At 34.5% G+C, this 17,066-nt stretch overlaps 1 protein-coding gene across 1 annotated transcript in view; it reads left to right on the top strand.

Moving 5' to 3' along the window:
• Nucleotides 1–17,066, top strand: part of LOC306886790 (thyroid peroxidase-like) — a gene marked incomplete at both ends in the record, with an annotated part of 35,134 nt that continues 18,068 nt past the window's right edge. The window contains 5 exons of the mRNA XM_079444095.1: nt 1–95; nt 197–351; nt 1,666–1,789; nt 6,165–6,294; nt 15,585–16,085. Coding sequence (XP_079300221.1) covers nt 1–95; nt 197–351; nt 1,666–1,789; nt 6,165–6,294; nt 15,585–16,085 — 1,005 coding nt within the window. The remainder of the gene's footprint in view (nt 96–196; nt 352–1,665; nt 1,790–6,164; nt 6,295–15,584; nt 16,086–17,066) is intronic.

Genomic DNA, 17,066 nt, shown 5'->3' with positions numbered 1-17,066 from the left:
ATGACGTCTTGCCCATCCATTGGGCACTTGATTATATCGTCCTTCCAAGAGCGTCTTCAGATGGTCAATGCTGCACTGAATCAAACTTCACAAGAGTAAAAAAACAGTCTATAATAATTTTGTATCTTCTATAATCATTTGATCTCCTAATAAAGACAGTAGGGACAGTATTTCCCTCTTTTTCTCTGAGTTGCAGGTTTGATCCTCAGCCTTTACACATGTACACACCCTCCAGACGGCCGGCATCAGAAACACAGCACATCTCCAAATCAGTAGAGATCTTTCACGTGACTTTAGGGCTTTTAAAGGAGAAAGCGAGCAGGAGACATAAAAGATCACTGGCTGTGTCAGGTGAGGCTCTTATATGTACCTTGGCTTGACCCCAAAGGTAAGTGTCTGAATGTTATTGCATTAGATTATCTTAAAAAAAGAAGTTAAAGGGACAGTTCACCCAAAAATTAAAATTTGCTCCAAGTTTTCTCAACTTTAGGCCATACAAGATGGAAATGACTTTGTTTCTAGAGTGGAACAGTAAAGAAGATTTTTGGTTGAAACCATGGTTCTTGGTGATTCGTAATATGCAAGCCAGCGGCTGCATGATTAATACCTGTGGCTCCTGACAATATATTAAGGTCTTATGAAGCGAAACGATCGGTCTGTGCAAACAACGGAATATTAATTACAACACTATTGCCTCTGACAAACTGAGAAATCTGATTCTTTTCCACAAACTGATTCTTTTGGACAGTTTGTTTCTATGAACTGATTCAATTTACTAGTTAATTTAACATAATCAAGAAATGATGTAACCTATACGCAATGTTATTATTAAAGCACCCAATAATAATGTGAAATGTGGATCATTTACATGTCTAAAGCATATAGAGTGAATAAACTCCTCTTCAATAGCTCATCTTTTTACATAAACAATGAGAAACCATAAAATCTTTCATTTCTCCCGTCTATCCAATGCTGGGTTCATGCATGCTCATATCAGCGGTTCATCGGTCTCCGGTCCGAGTCAAACTGTTTGCTCAGGTTCATTGGTTCAAAATAATGAATCGTTCACAAACTGAACCGTTTACTTGTCACTCTGGATTACAGGTAATAATGTTCAGTTTCTTGCACAGACCGATCGTTTCGCTTCATAAGACCTCAATATATCATCAGAAGTCACGGGTATTGGTTTAGTGTTGCCTGATATGCTTTATTTGACTCTCAAAGTGCTGGAAGCTGCTGATTTGCATTTTATGAATCACCAAGGACCACGGTTTGAGCTAAAAATCTTTTTTACTGTTTGACTGAAGATAAAAAAATCACCTACATCTGACCTGAAGGTGAGTAAATTAACAGCAAATTTTCATTTTTGCATGAATTATCAGTTTCATAAAATCTCTTGAGCACTGATGGCACTTGATCTAATGCAATGACATTTTTTAAGAGTCTAAACACTTCATGTGGCCGCTGCGGGGTATTAGTGTGTTATTTTGCGCGGCATGTACTAGAGATTCAGCTCTATAACTGTGGAATAATGCAGAAGCATCATCTCGGAAGTGCTTTAAATGTCAGATTTAATCAATGATGCTGCATCCACACGAACCTCAACGGACTGTTTACCCTTCAGTGTTTGAGTTGCATTCGTAAACACATTAACTCCTTTACCAGAGCTCCTTTCCATGAAGGCAGTGGAGCGGATAGCAAGCCTGTCTGGATGCCCTCGCACTCTCCATCCCACCACCTGCGCCAAAGATGGAAAATACCGCAGCATTTCTGGAGTCTGCAATAACAGGTATCTGACTCCCATCTTAATAATTCATCCATAATGCAGCGGGAGGCACGTCTTGCAGTTTGAGAGCACAGAAATCAGAACCTCAGTTAACAACTCCGCGGCCTTTTGTAGAGATGATCAGGTTGATATGATAAGATGCATGCAAGGGTGGTGCTGGCGCAGTGGATAAGACACATGCCTTTGGTGTGAAAGACCCGGGTTCGAATCCACTGTGAGACACCAATGTGTCCCTGAGCAAGACACTTAACCCCTAGTTGCTCCAGAGGCGTGCGACCTCTGACATATATAGCAATTGTAAGTCGCTTTGGATAAAAGCGTCAGCTAAATGAATAAATGTAAATGTAAGATGATCTGCAGGTCAGAGCTTCGACCAGATGAGAATATCACTAAACAGTATACAAATAACGTTTAAACCTTAAATATTCATGCCCTCTCACACGGGTCATTAAAGATGTCACCGAACCTGCTTGCTTTCATCTGCTACAACTGCAATGCGGGATTTGCACTGTAAAAAAAAAATGTTCCTGATCAGTATTTTTGTCATATATTATGAGATTATATGAGATATTATATTGCATGCCTTGTTTTCTGAAAAAAATATGAGTTTAAGCATAAAACAAGAAAAATATCTTTGTATAGTGTCAGAAAAATAATGTTGTTTTCCATTTGAATTAAGTTTGTTTTTTTCTGCCCCATTGGCAGATATTTTTTGTTGTTTTATGCATCAATTTAATAATAATTTCACTTAATTTTGATGTATATTTTCAGAAAAAAGACTTAATATTATATGTTATATATGTACAGTGCCCTCCATAAGTATTGGAACAGTAAAGACAAAATTGCTCTGTTGGCTGTGGAGTCGATACATTTACAAATACGATTAAAAGATGAATATGAGACAAAACTACAGAATGTCACATTTTATTATTGGGTGATTCAACACATAGATGTTTTACCAGCTAAGAAGTTCAGCACTTTTAGAGTTTCATCCCTCTATCTGATGTGAGCATAAGTATTGGAACCGTTGCCTCACAGGTCTTTCTAAGTGATCAGCTGTGTCCTGTTGCATTAATTCATGTATTCTGAATGTTGAATACATGATGACGATGATGACACACACAAACCAGGATGAAGATGAGGGAGCTGACTTTGAGAGAAAAGCAAGCAATTTGGATGCTAAACGAAAATAGGAAGTCAATTATAGCTCTAGCAAAAACAAAGGGCATGGAGAAATCAAGAATTTGGAAACCACCAGCGACACCAGCAACCAACAACTACCTGATCAGCTGAGAAAACAACAGTAGTTGATGACAGACAAATCATAAAAGCTGTGAAAATGAATCCTAAAAGACATATCTGTAAAATCACCAACAACTTCCAGAAAGCTGGGGTGATGCTCTGACAATCTACTGTCCTCAGGAGACTTTGACACAGAATTACAGATGCTACACAGCAAGATGCAAACCTCTGACCAACACCAAAAATAGAAAGGCAAGATTAGAGTTTGCAAAAAAAGCACAAAGGTGAGCCAGAAGAGTTTTGGAACTGTCTATGGACCGATGAGACCAAGATGAACCTTTATCTAAGTGATGGGAAAGCAAAAATGTGGAGAAAAAAAGGGAACTGCAAATGATCCCAAGCATACAGCCTCATCTGTAAAGCATGGTGGAGGTGGTGTCATGGCAAGGGCATGCATGGCTGTCTCTGGAACAGGCCCTCTCAACTTTACTGATGACTTAATGTGTGATGACAGTAGCAGAATGAATTTGGAAGGGTACAAAACCATCTTGCCTACCAATATTCAAGAAAATACCACCAGATTCATTGGGAAGTGCTTCATATTGCATCAGGACAATGACCCAAAACACCCTGCCAGTTCAGTCAAGGAATTTATAAGGGCAAAGAAATGGAAAGTCTTAGATTGCCCAAGTCAATCTCCAGATATAAATCTGATTGAACATGAATTTCACCAGCTGGAGAGGAGAGTAAAGGCAGAAACTCCCCAAAACAAGCAACAATTGGAATTGGCTGCATTAAAGGCTGGGAAAAGCATTTCAAAGGATGAGACCAAGAGTCTGGTGATGTCTATGGGTCACAGACTCACTGCTGTGATTGTGCGCAAGGGATCTGCAACTAAATAATAGCTTTTAATCTTATATATCTGCCTTATGTTCAACTGTCCCAATACTTATGCTCACATCAATGAGTGGGATGAACTCTAAAAGTGCTGTTCTTTTTATTTGGTAAAACATATATGTGTTGAAACGGCTAATAATAAAATGTGACATTCTGTAGTTTTGTCTCATATTCATCTTTTAATCATATTTGCAAATGTCTTGACTCTACAGCCAACAGAGCAATTTTGTCTTTACTGTTCCAGTACTTATGGAGGGCACTGTATATATATATTTTTTTGTTTGTTTGCATTTTCAGTATTTTTGGCTTGTTTTCCTATATTAAATCTTGTTTTCTGATACAATCAAGATAGCTCAAATAGTAGAGCATGGTGCTAGCAACGCCAAGGTCATGGGTTCAATTCCCAGGGAAAGCAAGAGCTGATAAAATGTAAAAACTGTAACTTGAATGCAATGTAAGTCGCTTTGGATAAAAGTGTCTGCTAAATGCGTAAATGTAACAGTAAAGCCAGTAGTTTTCTGAAAAACTTTTCATTTTGAATTAAGTTTATTTTTCTGACCCCATTGGCAGATATATATTTTTTTTATTTTTGAAGCACAAATGTACTTCATTTTGATATATTTTTCAGAAAATAAGACTCAATACCTTAAGTACTTTCCCATCTCAGGTAAATATATAATAATTTAAGAATGTTTGGATATTTGTACTGCAAAACAAGACAAAGATACCAAGTAAGATTTTTTTTTTCTGCAGTGTGGATTCATTTGCATTGAGCTGATAGAGCTGTCTGCAGTCCTATAAACAGATTTAAATTAGAACTAAAGATATGTATTTTCCTTATCTTTTCCTTTATGATGCATATGATTGATTTGGTCTTGGGGAAATTAATCTCGGTTCTCCACACTGGCTCGGTTAGCAAGATTTATAGCATTAATTTTACATTTGCGGGAGGAAATGTACCATGTCCGTCCAGTTCTGATGCATCAAATTATATATTTTAATGCAAAAACATCATTAGTTCTGATTAAATCTATCTTTTATGAGTAGTTGAGTGTGGTGTGACATACATCTAATACTATTTTAAACATTTCTCCAAATTATCATTGGAGCTCGACAAACACTATCACTGCTTTTCATATGCTAGCATTTAATAACTTTTTTTTTTTTTTTTTTTTGACTTGAGATCATAAGAAAACACCCTAATAATCCTTAGTGGGGGTTTGTTTCTTCCAATTTTACATTCTTATGATTTCAGTTAGTGTTCAATTTTGACAGTTTTTATTTAAAAATATTTTAATTTTACATTTTTTGATTCAATTCATTTTTAGCGTTTTATGTTGACTTGCTTTTTTTTTTTTTTTTTTTTTAATATTTATTATAATTTAGCTTTTTTTAAAATGATTTAATACATTTTAGCTAGTGCTTTATTTCAATTTGCTTTTATTTTGCAAATTATTGCAAAATTATTATTATTATTTTTTTAAATATCATATTTTTTCATTTTTACTTAATTTATCTTCTTTACAGCTGAAATTCAATTTGTTTCATAATTGATTCATTTTACAACATTGACACTGTTATTTTCCTATTTTGTAACCATGAAGCTGCTTTGAAACAATCTGTATTGTATAAAGCACTATATAAATGATTTACTTGACTGTGGTGTTGAGTTTTGCACTGGCAAAAATCACTCATATTTTCTTCAGAAAGTGTAAAAGTCTAGTTGTACATGCAGTTTTTATGAGGCCAAATTGAATATTTGTACTACATTTGACTAAATAATTGAAGTGCATAAAAATCTGGTGAAAAACCTCTAAAATTCACATATCATGCGTGATGTTATGATTTGCCAAATAATGTTAGGGCAACTAAGCAGTTCCTAGACCGAAAGTGTTTGTTATTCTAGTTCAAAACCAAAATGCATAGACAAAAACATTTAAAGAATGAGAATATGTATTTATGTTCGGTTAGTGAGAGATTTTATGCATTGCATTGAGCCAGAAAATGAAATATACAGTATGCAATACCATTAGCAGTCAGGTCCTGTAAATTTTGAGACCATTCAGTGTAGAATTACAGACCAATGAAGGACAATGCATTGTTGCAAATAATGTGAGAATATTAATTGCAGTGATGCATGACCTGTAGGCTCTTATCACAGCAGTTGTTCCATTATATTCTTTAAAAATGCAATGTCATGAGATATTTTGGGTCACATGCATTCATACTGTGTTTTTAGGAAGAACCCGCTTTGGGGAGCAGCCAACACCGGCTTGGCCAGATGGCTTCCGGCAGAGTACGAGGATGGAGAAAACCAACCCAAAGGCTGGAACGCCGGACGCCAATACAGAGGCTTCCAACTTCCTCTGGTGAGCTGCACAAAAATATCCTCACAATTCATGAAAGACAGACTGACAGACTGAACTGATGCGCAAAACAAAACGATTCACTGTGGGGAGGAGTTACTCAATGCAACTGGAATGAAATGATATGCAAATGATTGCGCTCATATGTTAATGAGCTCATGTCTTAAAAAGTCTTGTTTCGCCCCTTCAACAAATTAATTCCTAAAAAGGTTTTAAATCAGAACAGACAGTCTTATATTCATACAGTCGTGGCATTGAATGCTGCATGCAGTGCTAAAAATTAATATATTCTCAATATTTCTGTTCTGTTTTCCAGTACAAATCTCTAAAAATCCTTAAATCAAGATACATTTACTTGAGAAGCAAAATGAAGATATGAAGTCTTGTTTTCTGTTAAATTAAACAAAATTAAGTGAGTTCATGCTTAAAATAAGAATAAACGTCTGTCATCTGGTTCAGAAATCAACTTGTTTTCTGTTTGAATTTATTGGCAGATATTTGTTCTTGATTTAATTATAAAATCACTTCATTTACATCAGTTTCTCATAAAATAAGGCTTCTTATTTAATGTAATTTTGGTTGTCAAATAAATGTATCTTGATTTAAGACTCTTTAGACATTTGCTATGGAAAACATTATTTTTTTTTTTTTTCAGAAGGTACAGTAAAATTGTTTTGGAGCAGAGCTATTCAAGCCATTTTTTAGTAAAATTAATGAAAAACTAATAAAAAGTAAAAAAGTAAAGTCGTGACGTATTGTCAAGTATGGTGACCCATACTCGAAATTGGTGCTCTGCGTTTAACCCATCCAAGTGCACACACACAGCAGTGAGTAGTGAAAAAATGCACACACACACACACCGTGAACACACACCCGGAGCAGTGGGCAGCCATGCTGCAGCGCCCGGGGAGCAGTTGGGGGTTCGGTGCATTGCTCAAGGGCACCTCAGTCGTGGTATTGAGGGTGGAGAGAGCGCTGTACATTCACTCCCCCCGCCTACAATCCCTGCCGGCCGGGGACTCGAACCCACAACCTTTGGATCACGAGTCCAACTCTCTAACCATTAGGCCACGACTTCCTAATGGAGATCTATTGGAAGTTTAATACAAGACATTTACATTCAGATACCATATTGACGTACTGCTTAATGTTTTATTTGGTCTTAAAAAATCTTCAAGCCTTAATTTGCTCTTCCACAAATCAGGGCCTAAAAAGGCCTTACATTGAAACATAAAGTCTTAAATTCATAAAGCCATGGCATAAAAAAAAAAAAAAAAAAAAAAAAAAAAAAAAAAAAAAAAACATCAGTATAATCTTCATCAGTATAATTCTGTTTTGTTTCCCAGTACAAATATCTAAACATTCTTAAATCAAGATACATTTATTTACAAGAACAAACATCTGTCAATGGGGTTTGAAAAATCAACTTGTTTTCACTTTGAACTATTGAATTTATCAGTTTATTAGCAGATATTTGTTTTTGTTTTAATCATAAACTCACTTCATTCAGTTTCTCATAAAATAGGACTTCTTATTTGAGAGGGAGAACCTTTTTTTTTTTTTTTTTTTTTGTGATCAGAAAGTACAGTAAATGTTATTTTCTTTACTTGGTCTTTAAAAGTCTTACTTCACCCTTTCAAACAATTAAAGCCTAAAAAGGTCTAAAATTGAAGCAGAAATTCTTAAATTTGTAAAGTTATGGCATTAAATGTTGTATGCATTGCCAACTCCACTATAAACATCTAAACATCCTTAAATTGAGATACAGTTACTTGAGTTGCAAATTATGAAGTCTTGGATTATAAATAAATCAAGTGAGTTCATGCTTAAAACCGGAACAAATATCTGTCAATGGGGTCAGAAAAAACTCTACTTGTTCTCCCTTTGAATTAAATGGATTTTTCTCACCCCCTGGCAGATATTAGTTCTTGTTTTAATCATAAACTCACTTTGTTTTGATCAATTTTACCATAAACAAGACTTCTCAAGTAAATATATTTTAATTTAATAAACAAGACAAAAATAGTCATGGGAGCAGAGATGTTCAGTCTATTAGTAAAATTAATTATAAAAGTAATGGAGGTCTATTGAAGTTGTATTTTCAAACTTTGAAGTGTTAATATAAGACATTTACATTTAGAGAGAATATTGATACATTTTGTTTCCTTCAATTTTTCCTTAAATTATCTTTGCTTTAAAGGTGCCATAGAATGCATTGATACAGTATTTTAAATTGTTCTCTGATATCTACACAGAAGGTATGTGGCTTAGGTAAGGGCAAAAAATCTCCAGAAACGATTTTACATGTCCATTTACAACCATAGGATTTCTCCCTAGAATGAAACGGTCTGTTATTGGCTTATTTGGCAGGGTCATGAATAATAATGAGCTCTGCTCTGATTGGCTGTTTCACAGTGCTGCTCAATGTTGAGCTCTGCTCTGATTGGCTGTTTCACAGTGCTGCTCAATGTTGAGCTCTGCTCTGATTGGCTGTTTCACAGTACGGCTCATCAGCAAGAAGGAAGCACAGGGAGGAAAATATATATTTAAATACTTTCTCTCGCAGTTATATCGTCGGGTAATTATACTGTATTATAAAACGCGGGCATCAGGGAGCCGTTATTAATATGCGACACATTGAAACTGCTTTTGAACGATCCATCGATCGCGTTATAGTTCACTTTCAAGAGACGCGATCACACAAACTATGTTTACATTATGGAGCAACAGTACTTACCACACATTTCACAAGATCAGATGCTTGTCAGTGGTGCTCAGGATCTGTAAGTCATTCGCCATCATCCTCATCTCTCCTTACTGAGAGTGAAATCTTATGTACTGTCACAGGCTACCGCTAGCAAGGAGCTAACCATGTCCCTTTAGTGGCTCGCGTTATTTGCTTTCTGTGCCTTTCTGAATACAGACACCAACCCATCCCTGCACTTCACATCCCCTGCACGGCCTGGAACATAACATTTATTGTGTTATTTTCGCTGTTGTCCGCGCTTGTTTATTTACAATACCTGCAGAGCTTCTGATGGTTCGGCCGGCTTAGAACAAGGACGGGTTTATGCAAATGTTAGGGGCGTAGTGATCCTGACTGTTGCGTCACAGTTGGTGTTATGTTCTGATTCGCCTGTTTTTCAGTGCTCTTTTTTAATCACGAGATTTACATATGAAGGAGAAAACTATGGTGTTTGAGGCTCACTATGTCATTTCCATGTACAGAACTGTTATTATTTAAATATGCCAGGGTAAAGACAGTTTTTCATTCTATGGCACCTTTAAGGTTTTAAAAAAAGTCTTAAATGCATCTTCATAAAGCCTGCAGAAACCCTGTTGAAATGGTCTGAATGGACTGATTTTGAGTGAGAGAGATTGTTTACTTAGTCCATTAAATCATGGCATACTTGTTTGCATTGCAATTTTTTTTTTTTTTTTTTTTCAAATCCTTCATATATAAGCAGTGGATTTACATTAAAAACTCTGTGAACATCTGCCAAATAAGCTTGAGAAACGTTGCATATTAAACACCTCAGAAGAGCTCGATCTCACATCTACCTGTGACACATTGGCCTTTCCCTGCTCTATTATCGCATTAAAAATGCAACGCTGTGCGCTATTTTAAATATGCACAACCTCTTCTTCCCAAATGCAGAGAAACACGAGCGTCGCTGCCATCGTGCCTCACTGAAACTATTTTTTTTATGAGGCAAAGGCTGCAGCACTTCAGTGCAAGAAGCGCCGTGACAAATGTTCACATTGTCACATTTCACATTGTGCAAGAGTGCAAAAACACTTCCGTCTAATTTCGGTGCATAGCGCTTTAATGGTGGTTTTAATGACACTTTAACAGGTAAACAAACACTGGCGGAGGGGTATAATGAGGTTTCCCTGACTGCCCACACACACAAAACAACAACATATCAGGGCTCGGTTTCATGCATTCATTTTATTCACCACTGCAAATCCTTGTGTTTTATTTGCTTAAGCACAACTGCATCAAATTATTAAGATATGAGACTCTTTTTACTATAGTTAGTGTTAGGATAGGCTTTACAGGGTAAAAAAACTAAAAACTACCATATTTGATGCATGAAGCTTTGCTGTAAAACCTTTTGCGCACAATCTACTCTATGCCTTTTGTCATCTGATTGACTTTTCTTTTTTTTTAGCTGTAAAAGCTCTTTTAGTATAATATTTTCATGAACCCTTACTGAATACTGTACACACACACACACAGACACATATGTATGTATGTGTATATTGTAAGCCGACCCAGTAAGCCTCTGTCCTCAAGAACTTGTTCTGTCTGGGTTTAGGGTGGTCCAGCATTCAGCATCTGCTCATCTCCCCAGCTGAGAGAGTACTGAAGCCTCTCTGTTTCCAGCCGAAGTGCCTTCTCATCGGGACGGGACTGTCTGCACACCTGCAGCAACGCCGAGCCCTGCTTCCCAATGCAGGTAACCTCGCACCAGTGCTATAAAGTCACGTTTAGTCGTGCCAGATAGCGTTGAGAAAGCTGTAGCTTCCCGAAATACGAGATACCCATCATTTCAACTACAGACATGCAACAAACTCTCTAGTAATCACCCATATCAATTCACAAATAAAATTGATTATAGATTTAGCTTCTGTAGCTCAAATCTTGCTAAAAAGTTAATGACAGTGTTATTTGATCATTTCTATGCTGTTATAGTATTAATATTTGAATTGGCATTTATTTTTATATATTCAGTTTTCATTTTAGGTTTAGTTTTAGTAATTTTGTTACACCTTAAGGGAACACATAGGATGAATGTAGAGATGAAAATTTGAGTAAAGAAAATAGGAGTTTAGAGACAAATTTAGCAGGAAACAAATTAAGTTATAGTTCTGATATTTTCTTCTGAGTATCAAACAATCCAAAGAAAACATCTTTAAATCTTTAAAAAGTCACTTACAAAATGAGATTGGATGAACATTAGAAAATCTGACATTGTATCTGACATGAGTAATTTCATGTTTTTTTGTCATTTTTATTATTATTATTTTAAATTGTTTTATAGCTTTGTTTTTATTTCAGTTTTAGTTTTTGCTATTTCTTTTACTTTTTTCAGTTAGTTAGCATTTTGTTTTATTTAAATTGTTCATCTAATATTTTATTTATTTCATTTTATATTATTTATATAATAATTTACAGTATAATAACAGGGTTCTAAAATGTAAGTAAACAAAATAATATTTTAGGCTAATATTTGAATTATTGATGTTAAGTATTTAATTCAAGTATGTTGAAAGGAATGCTTTGGCATTAAAATAAAACTTATATCCATCCCTAGGTTCTATACATTTTAATTTTAGCTCAAGTTTTAATAATTTTATGTGCTTTTGTCATTTTTTTTAAAAACATTTAGTACATATTTATTTCAGATAGTTGGCAAGTTTTTCATCTAATATTCTTATTTAATTTTATTTTATTCCGGCTTCATGTAAGCTTTATTTCTACATTATAATAACTTCTTTAGTCTATAAATAATTTAATATTTTATGTTAATACTTGAATTTATTGATGCTTGAAGAAATATTTTGGCATGGAAACAGAACTTAAATCAATACAGATGATGTGTAACTAACAGGACCTTATAAGGTTCTAAATGGAACCAAATGTGAAGTGAGCAATAGAACTTTTTCTTTTCTTTAGAACCTTCACCAGTACAGTGATTGGCTCTTTTGATTTTGAGGGCGGGGCTTCCACTCTTATATTGCCATATTGAGCGTCTCATTCATTATTCTCCATAGGCTCTGTCTCTGCTGTTGTGTATTATTAATCACGAGCAGCATCTATTTTCATACGTGAGTCACCGGCAGCTAGTTTTCAGCTATTGACTGGATAAGACATTCCCCCAGACATTTCATTAGAATTATCTCAGGCTTTGACACCCCGTGTCAAGGAGCAGGTTACAGCACTCTTTTTTTCGACTTAATTGACAGAAGTTCATTTAGTTGAAACAGATAAAATGCCACACGTTTCCTCTGAGGCGAGCTCATTGTCTCGCGCTCTCTTTGTCTGATGGGGCCTGCGATGAGTCAGACGTGGGAATATATTCGAGTCAGGACTGCTGGTTCGGAAGCACGAAGATGAATCCGGGAACGTGGCTGAGCCCTATAATTAAAAAGAAAATATATTGCATTGATTACTTCTTTATCTCCAGCGAACCTCAAACGCCGTTGAAAATGGGGGTCACGGCAGCACCTTTTTGTTGGTGGCTCTGGATCCTTCGGGGCTGGAAATGCTCATAAAATGTGCCGGTTTTTAAGTAATCTCACTGTCCCCAGCCAGAGGCGACGAGGCCACTTCCATAGATATACAAAATAGCATTTTATTCCTGCCCACCCTGAGCCGCATACTGCATACTGCACACTGCATACTAATACACACAGCTTCATGCTGGACCGGCCGCTCTCAGCATCCTCTGAATGACAAACAAAAAGATCTGTGATCAATCTTGCAAGTTTTTGCTCAGAAGTCGTTCTTTCAAAACTCAGGAGACTTGATGGAGTTTCATTGAAAGTCTACGTGAAATAGCTGAACTTGATGTTATACACTGGGATTAATTGGATGGGGAAGATGAATCAAGATTATTTTTATAGATAACTAAATCTGGAACTGAAATTAAAACCATGCAAAAAAACTTTTTCGTACTTGATACTAAAATAACAATGGTATGAATACATATACTGTTCAAAAGTTTGGGTTAGTAAGATTTTTTTGAAAGAAATTAATAATTGTAATAAGCAAGAATGCATTCAATTGATTAAAAGTGAAAACAAAGAAATGTTAATGTTACAAAATTACAATGTTACAGAGTTGCAAATATAAAATCTATTTCAATAAATGCTGCTTTTGAGCTGTCTATTCATCAAAGAATCACAAAAAATAAAATGTAATGTTTGCACAAATATATTCAGCAGCACAACTGTTTTCATCATTAATAATAATTAGAAATGTTTCTTGAGCAGCACATCAGCATATTAGAATGATTTCTGAAGATCATGTGACACTGAAGACTGGAGTAATAATGCTGAAAATACAGCTTTGAATCACAGGAATAATATTTATTGTACAATATTTTCACATAGAAAACAGTTATTTTAAATAGTAAAAATATTTCACATTTTTACTGTATTTTTGATCAAATAAATGCAGCTTTGGTGAGCAGAAGAAACTTGCTACAGCGGTGATGCATCATGATGCACTAAGCAAACGATCTAGAATGGATGTTATGTTCATGTGCACTTTATAGGGAGCAAATTAGCAACACATCCAAGACGGCGAGGCATATAATATGGACATGTAAATGAAACTCTTCATTTACATGTCAAACTGCTTTTTAGTTTCAGCTCAATATTGATCTTTAACACACCAAACTTATGCATATGCAGAAGCATCCTGCATCGATTTAGTTTTTTATTGATAATTTGCACATGAATAGATTCAAAGGAGGAATGGTTCAGCCACAAATTAATATATGTGTACCCGCATATCATTTACAACCTGTATGAGTTTTTTTCTTCATGCATTGCACACAGAAACTGCAGAAAAGTCCTAGCTGCTGTTCTCTATTCAGTATGTGAATGAGGATGGAAACATTAAATGAGGACAGAAAATTAAAACATACATGGCTGTCATCACTTTGACCTAAAATAATTACTTTAAGCTCTCCTCAATTTTTAGAGTTTTGTTTTTTTCAATAATTTATATATTTATAATATAATATTTATTCTCTATATCCATTTTACCTCAAATGTTTATTTCAACCCCCCACAAACACACACCCGCAAGATTTTAAGTTAATATTTAAATAATTTAACAATGCATTTGTTATACATGCAATGTTGGTACACTATTTATAACTACTATACATACTATTTCAGTCTTTCCACTTCAAAATTCAAATTTCACATTCAATCCAGTGTGTTACCGTATTTGCTCTTTCTCTGTTATTTAATTATGAAATTAACTAACAATTTAAAGTAAAAATTATTTCTAGTAACTCCTACACTAAATGTTTTTCAGTGTATGTTTATAATGCTATTTATCTATACCTATATAATGTCTTTATATTTTGTACTCTAAAATGGCTAAAAACATTTTTCTGTCAGAGGAACATCACTTTAACCGTATTGTACTGTAAACATTATTTTTCAAAGTCGTAAATTAAATACACATTACTAGTATGTTTTACAAGAAAATACGAATTCAACATGTCTACTTCAAATTTCTAAATTTCATGTTAAATTAAGTTTTACTTGTCATTTCTTTGTAATTATTTGTGAAATTTACTGGCAATTTCTGAGTGAAGATATTTTCAAAGTAAATCCTCACCATTTTTTCAGTTTGTTTATGATGCTATTTATCTATAATATCTCTATATTCATGGATTTTACTTAAAAATGTTTTTTAATCAGATGAACATCATTTTAACCATACTACACTATATATATATATATATATATATTTCTGTCTTCCTACTTCCTACTTAAATGACAAATTTCTACTTGAAATGTCAAAGTTTCATGTTTAATTAAATGTTATTTTTAATTTCTTTGTAATTATTTGAGAAATTTACTAGCAATTTCTGAGTGAAAGTTGTTTCACTTGTAAGTGAACCCATTTTTAAGTGTTTGTTTGTAATGCTATTTATATATATAATATCTCTATAGTTATGTATTTTCCTCTAAGATGGCTTAAACATATTTTTAATCAGATGAACATCATTTCAGTAAAAATAAATAAATAGATAAATAAATAAATAAAGATCTTGGATTATGTTTTATGGGACAATACTGTTTTAGTCTTTCTACTTGAATATTTCACATTCAATAAGTCGCTTGTCATTTCTTTGTAATTATTTGTCAAATTTACTAGCAGTTTCTAAGTGAAAATTGTTTCTGCACCAATTTTGTTTTCATATTAATATAAAAACCAGCTTGAAAGCATCTCTGCAAAAATTGGCAGACTAGAAAGCACTTTAAAATAATGCAATATTTACCATTTGTTTCTTAGTTGAATCATGAATATTCAATATATTCCCAATAACTCTTCATATGACTTGTGCATTATGATTTGACATCAGTGAGGATGAATGACATTTATTTTTAGGTGTGCTATTTCTATAAATGAATATTTTGATGATTTGGCTGATATTGTTCGGCCTTCACACTTACATATCATGAATTTATAATAATGCTTTTAGGTTTAACAGAATCTGAGCAAACAATATACTGTAATTTATTTTTCTCTTTCACAGATTCTGAAGGATTATAAGATGTCCGGCAATAAAAGCTGTCTTCCGTTTTTCCGTTCTTCACCCGCCTGCATTAACGTTCAGACAGACACGCATCCCGCTCTCCAGCGACAGCAGATGAATTCAGTCACGTCCTTCATCGACACATCCACCGTCTACGGCCCTTCGGCAGATCTGGAGAAAAGCCTACGAAATCTGTCCAGCGCTGAAGGTCTGCTGGCTGTGAACGGTGAATATATCAATGGTGGTCGGCCGTGTTTGCCCTTTGTGTCCGTGCGGCCATCGTCATGTCTCCAGGAGCCCGGCTCGGAGCCGGCGGCACGGGTCGAGTGCTTCACGGCCGGTGACAGCCGGGTGAATGAGATCCTGCCCCTGTGTGTCCTGCACACGCTCTGTGTGAGAGAACACAACCGGCTGGCCAAACGCCTGACACGACTCAACCCTCACTGGGGGTCAGAGGTCATCTATCAGGAGACGCGCAAGATCATCGGGGCACTGCATCAGGTAACACACACACCACTACACCACGATAAAAACTACTTTAACAACCAGCTCAAAAATAAAACATAAAAAATAATAATAATAATTGTTTATTCATTTGCAATAAATAAAAAAAAAAAAAAATATAAATATAAATAAACAAAAACAAATTATATGAATTTATAATTAAATTAATTTAAATGTATATTTTTTTTTATAAATTGTGTAAATAAAGAAAATAAATACAAATAAAATGTATATGAATTTCTCTTTAATTTATATTAATTACTAATTATTTATATATATATATATATATATATATATATATATATATATATATATATATATATATATATATATATATATATATATATATATATATATATATATATATATATATATACATACACACACACATTAATACTGTGGTATTATAATTTATGATATATATGATGTCCTATATTACAATGTATATTTCTAATATTAATTATTGTTAAATATTTAATTTGTTATATAATATTGAATTTATTATAGAATATTGTATATAATTCAAATAAATGCTATTATTTTGAACTTTCTAATTATCAGTAAAAACAAATAGATGTGCAATATATACACTCACCGGCCACTTTATTAGGTACACCTTGCTAGTACCGGGTTGGACCCCCTTTTGCCTTCAGAACTGCCTTAATTCTTTGTGGCATAGATTCAACAAGGTGTTGGAAACATTCCTCAGAGATTTTGGTCCATATTGACATGATAATATCACACAGTTGCTGCAGATTTGTCGGCTGCACATCCATGATGAGAATCTCCCGTTCCACCACATCCCAAAGGTGCTCTATTGGATTGAGATCTGGTGACTGTGGAGGCCATTTGAGTAAAGTGAACTCATTGTCATGTTCAAGAAACCAGTCTGAGATGATTTGAGCTTTGTGACATGGTGCATTATCCTGCTGGAATTAGCCATCAGAAGATGGGTACACTGTAGTCATAAAGGGATGG

Source organism: Barbus barbus (assembly GCF_936440315.1).
Source record: "Barbus barbus genome assembly, chromosome: 20".
NCBI classification, from domain to species: Eukaryota; Metazoa; Chordata; class Actinopteri; order Cypriniformes; family Cyprinidae; genus Barbus; species Barbus barbus.
This window is presented reverse-complemented; position numbering and strand designations above follow the sequence as displayed.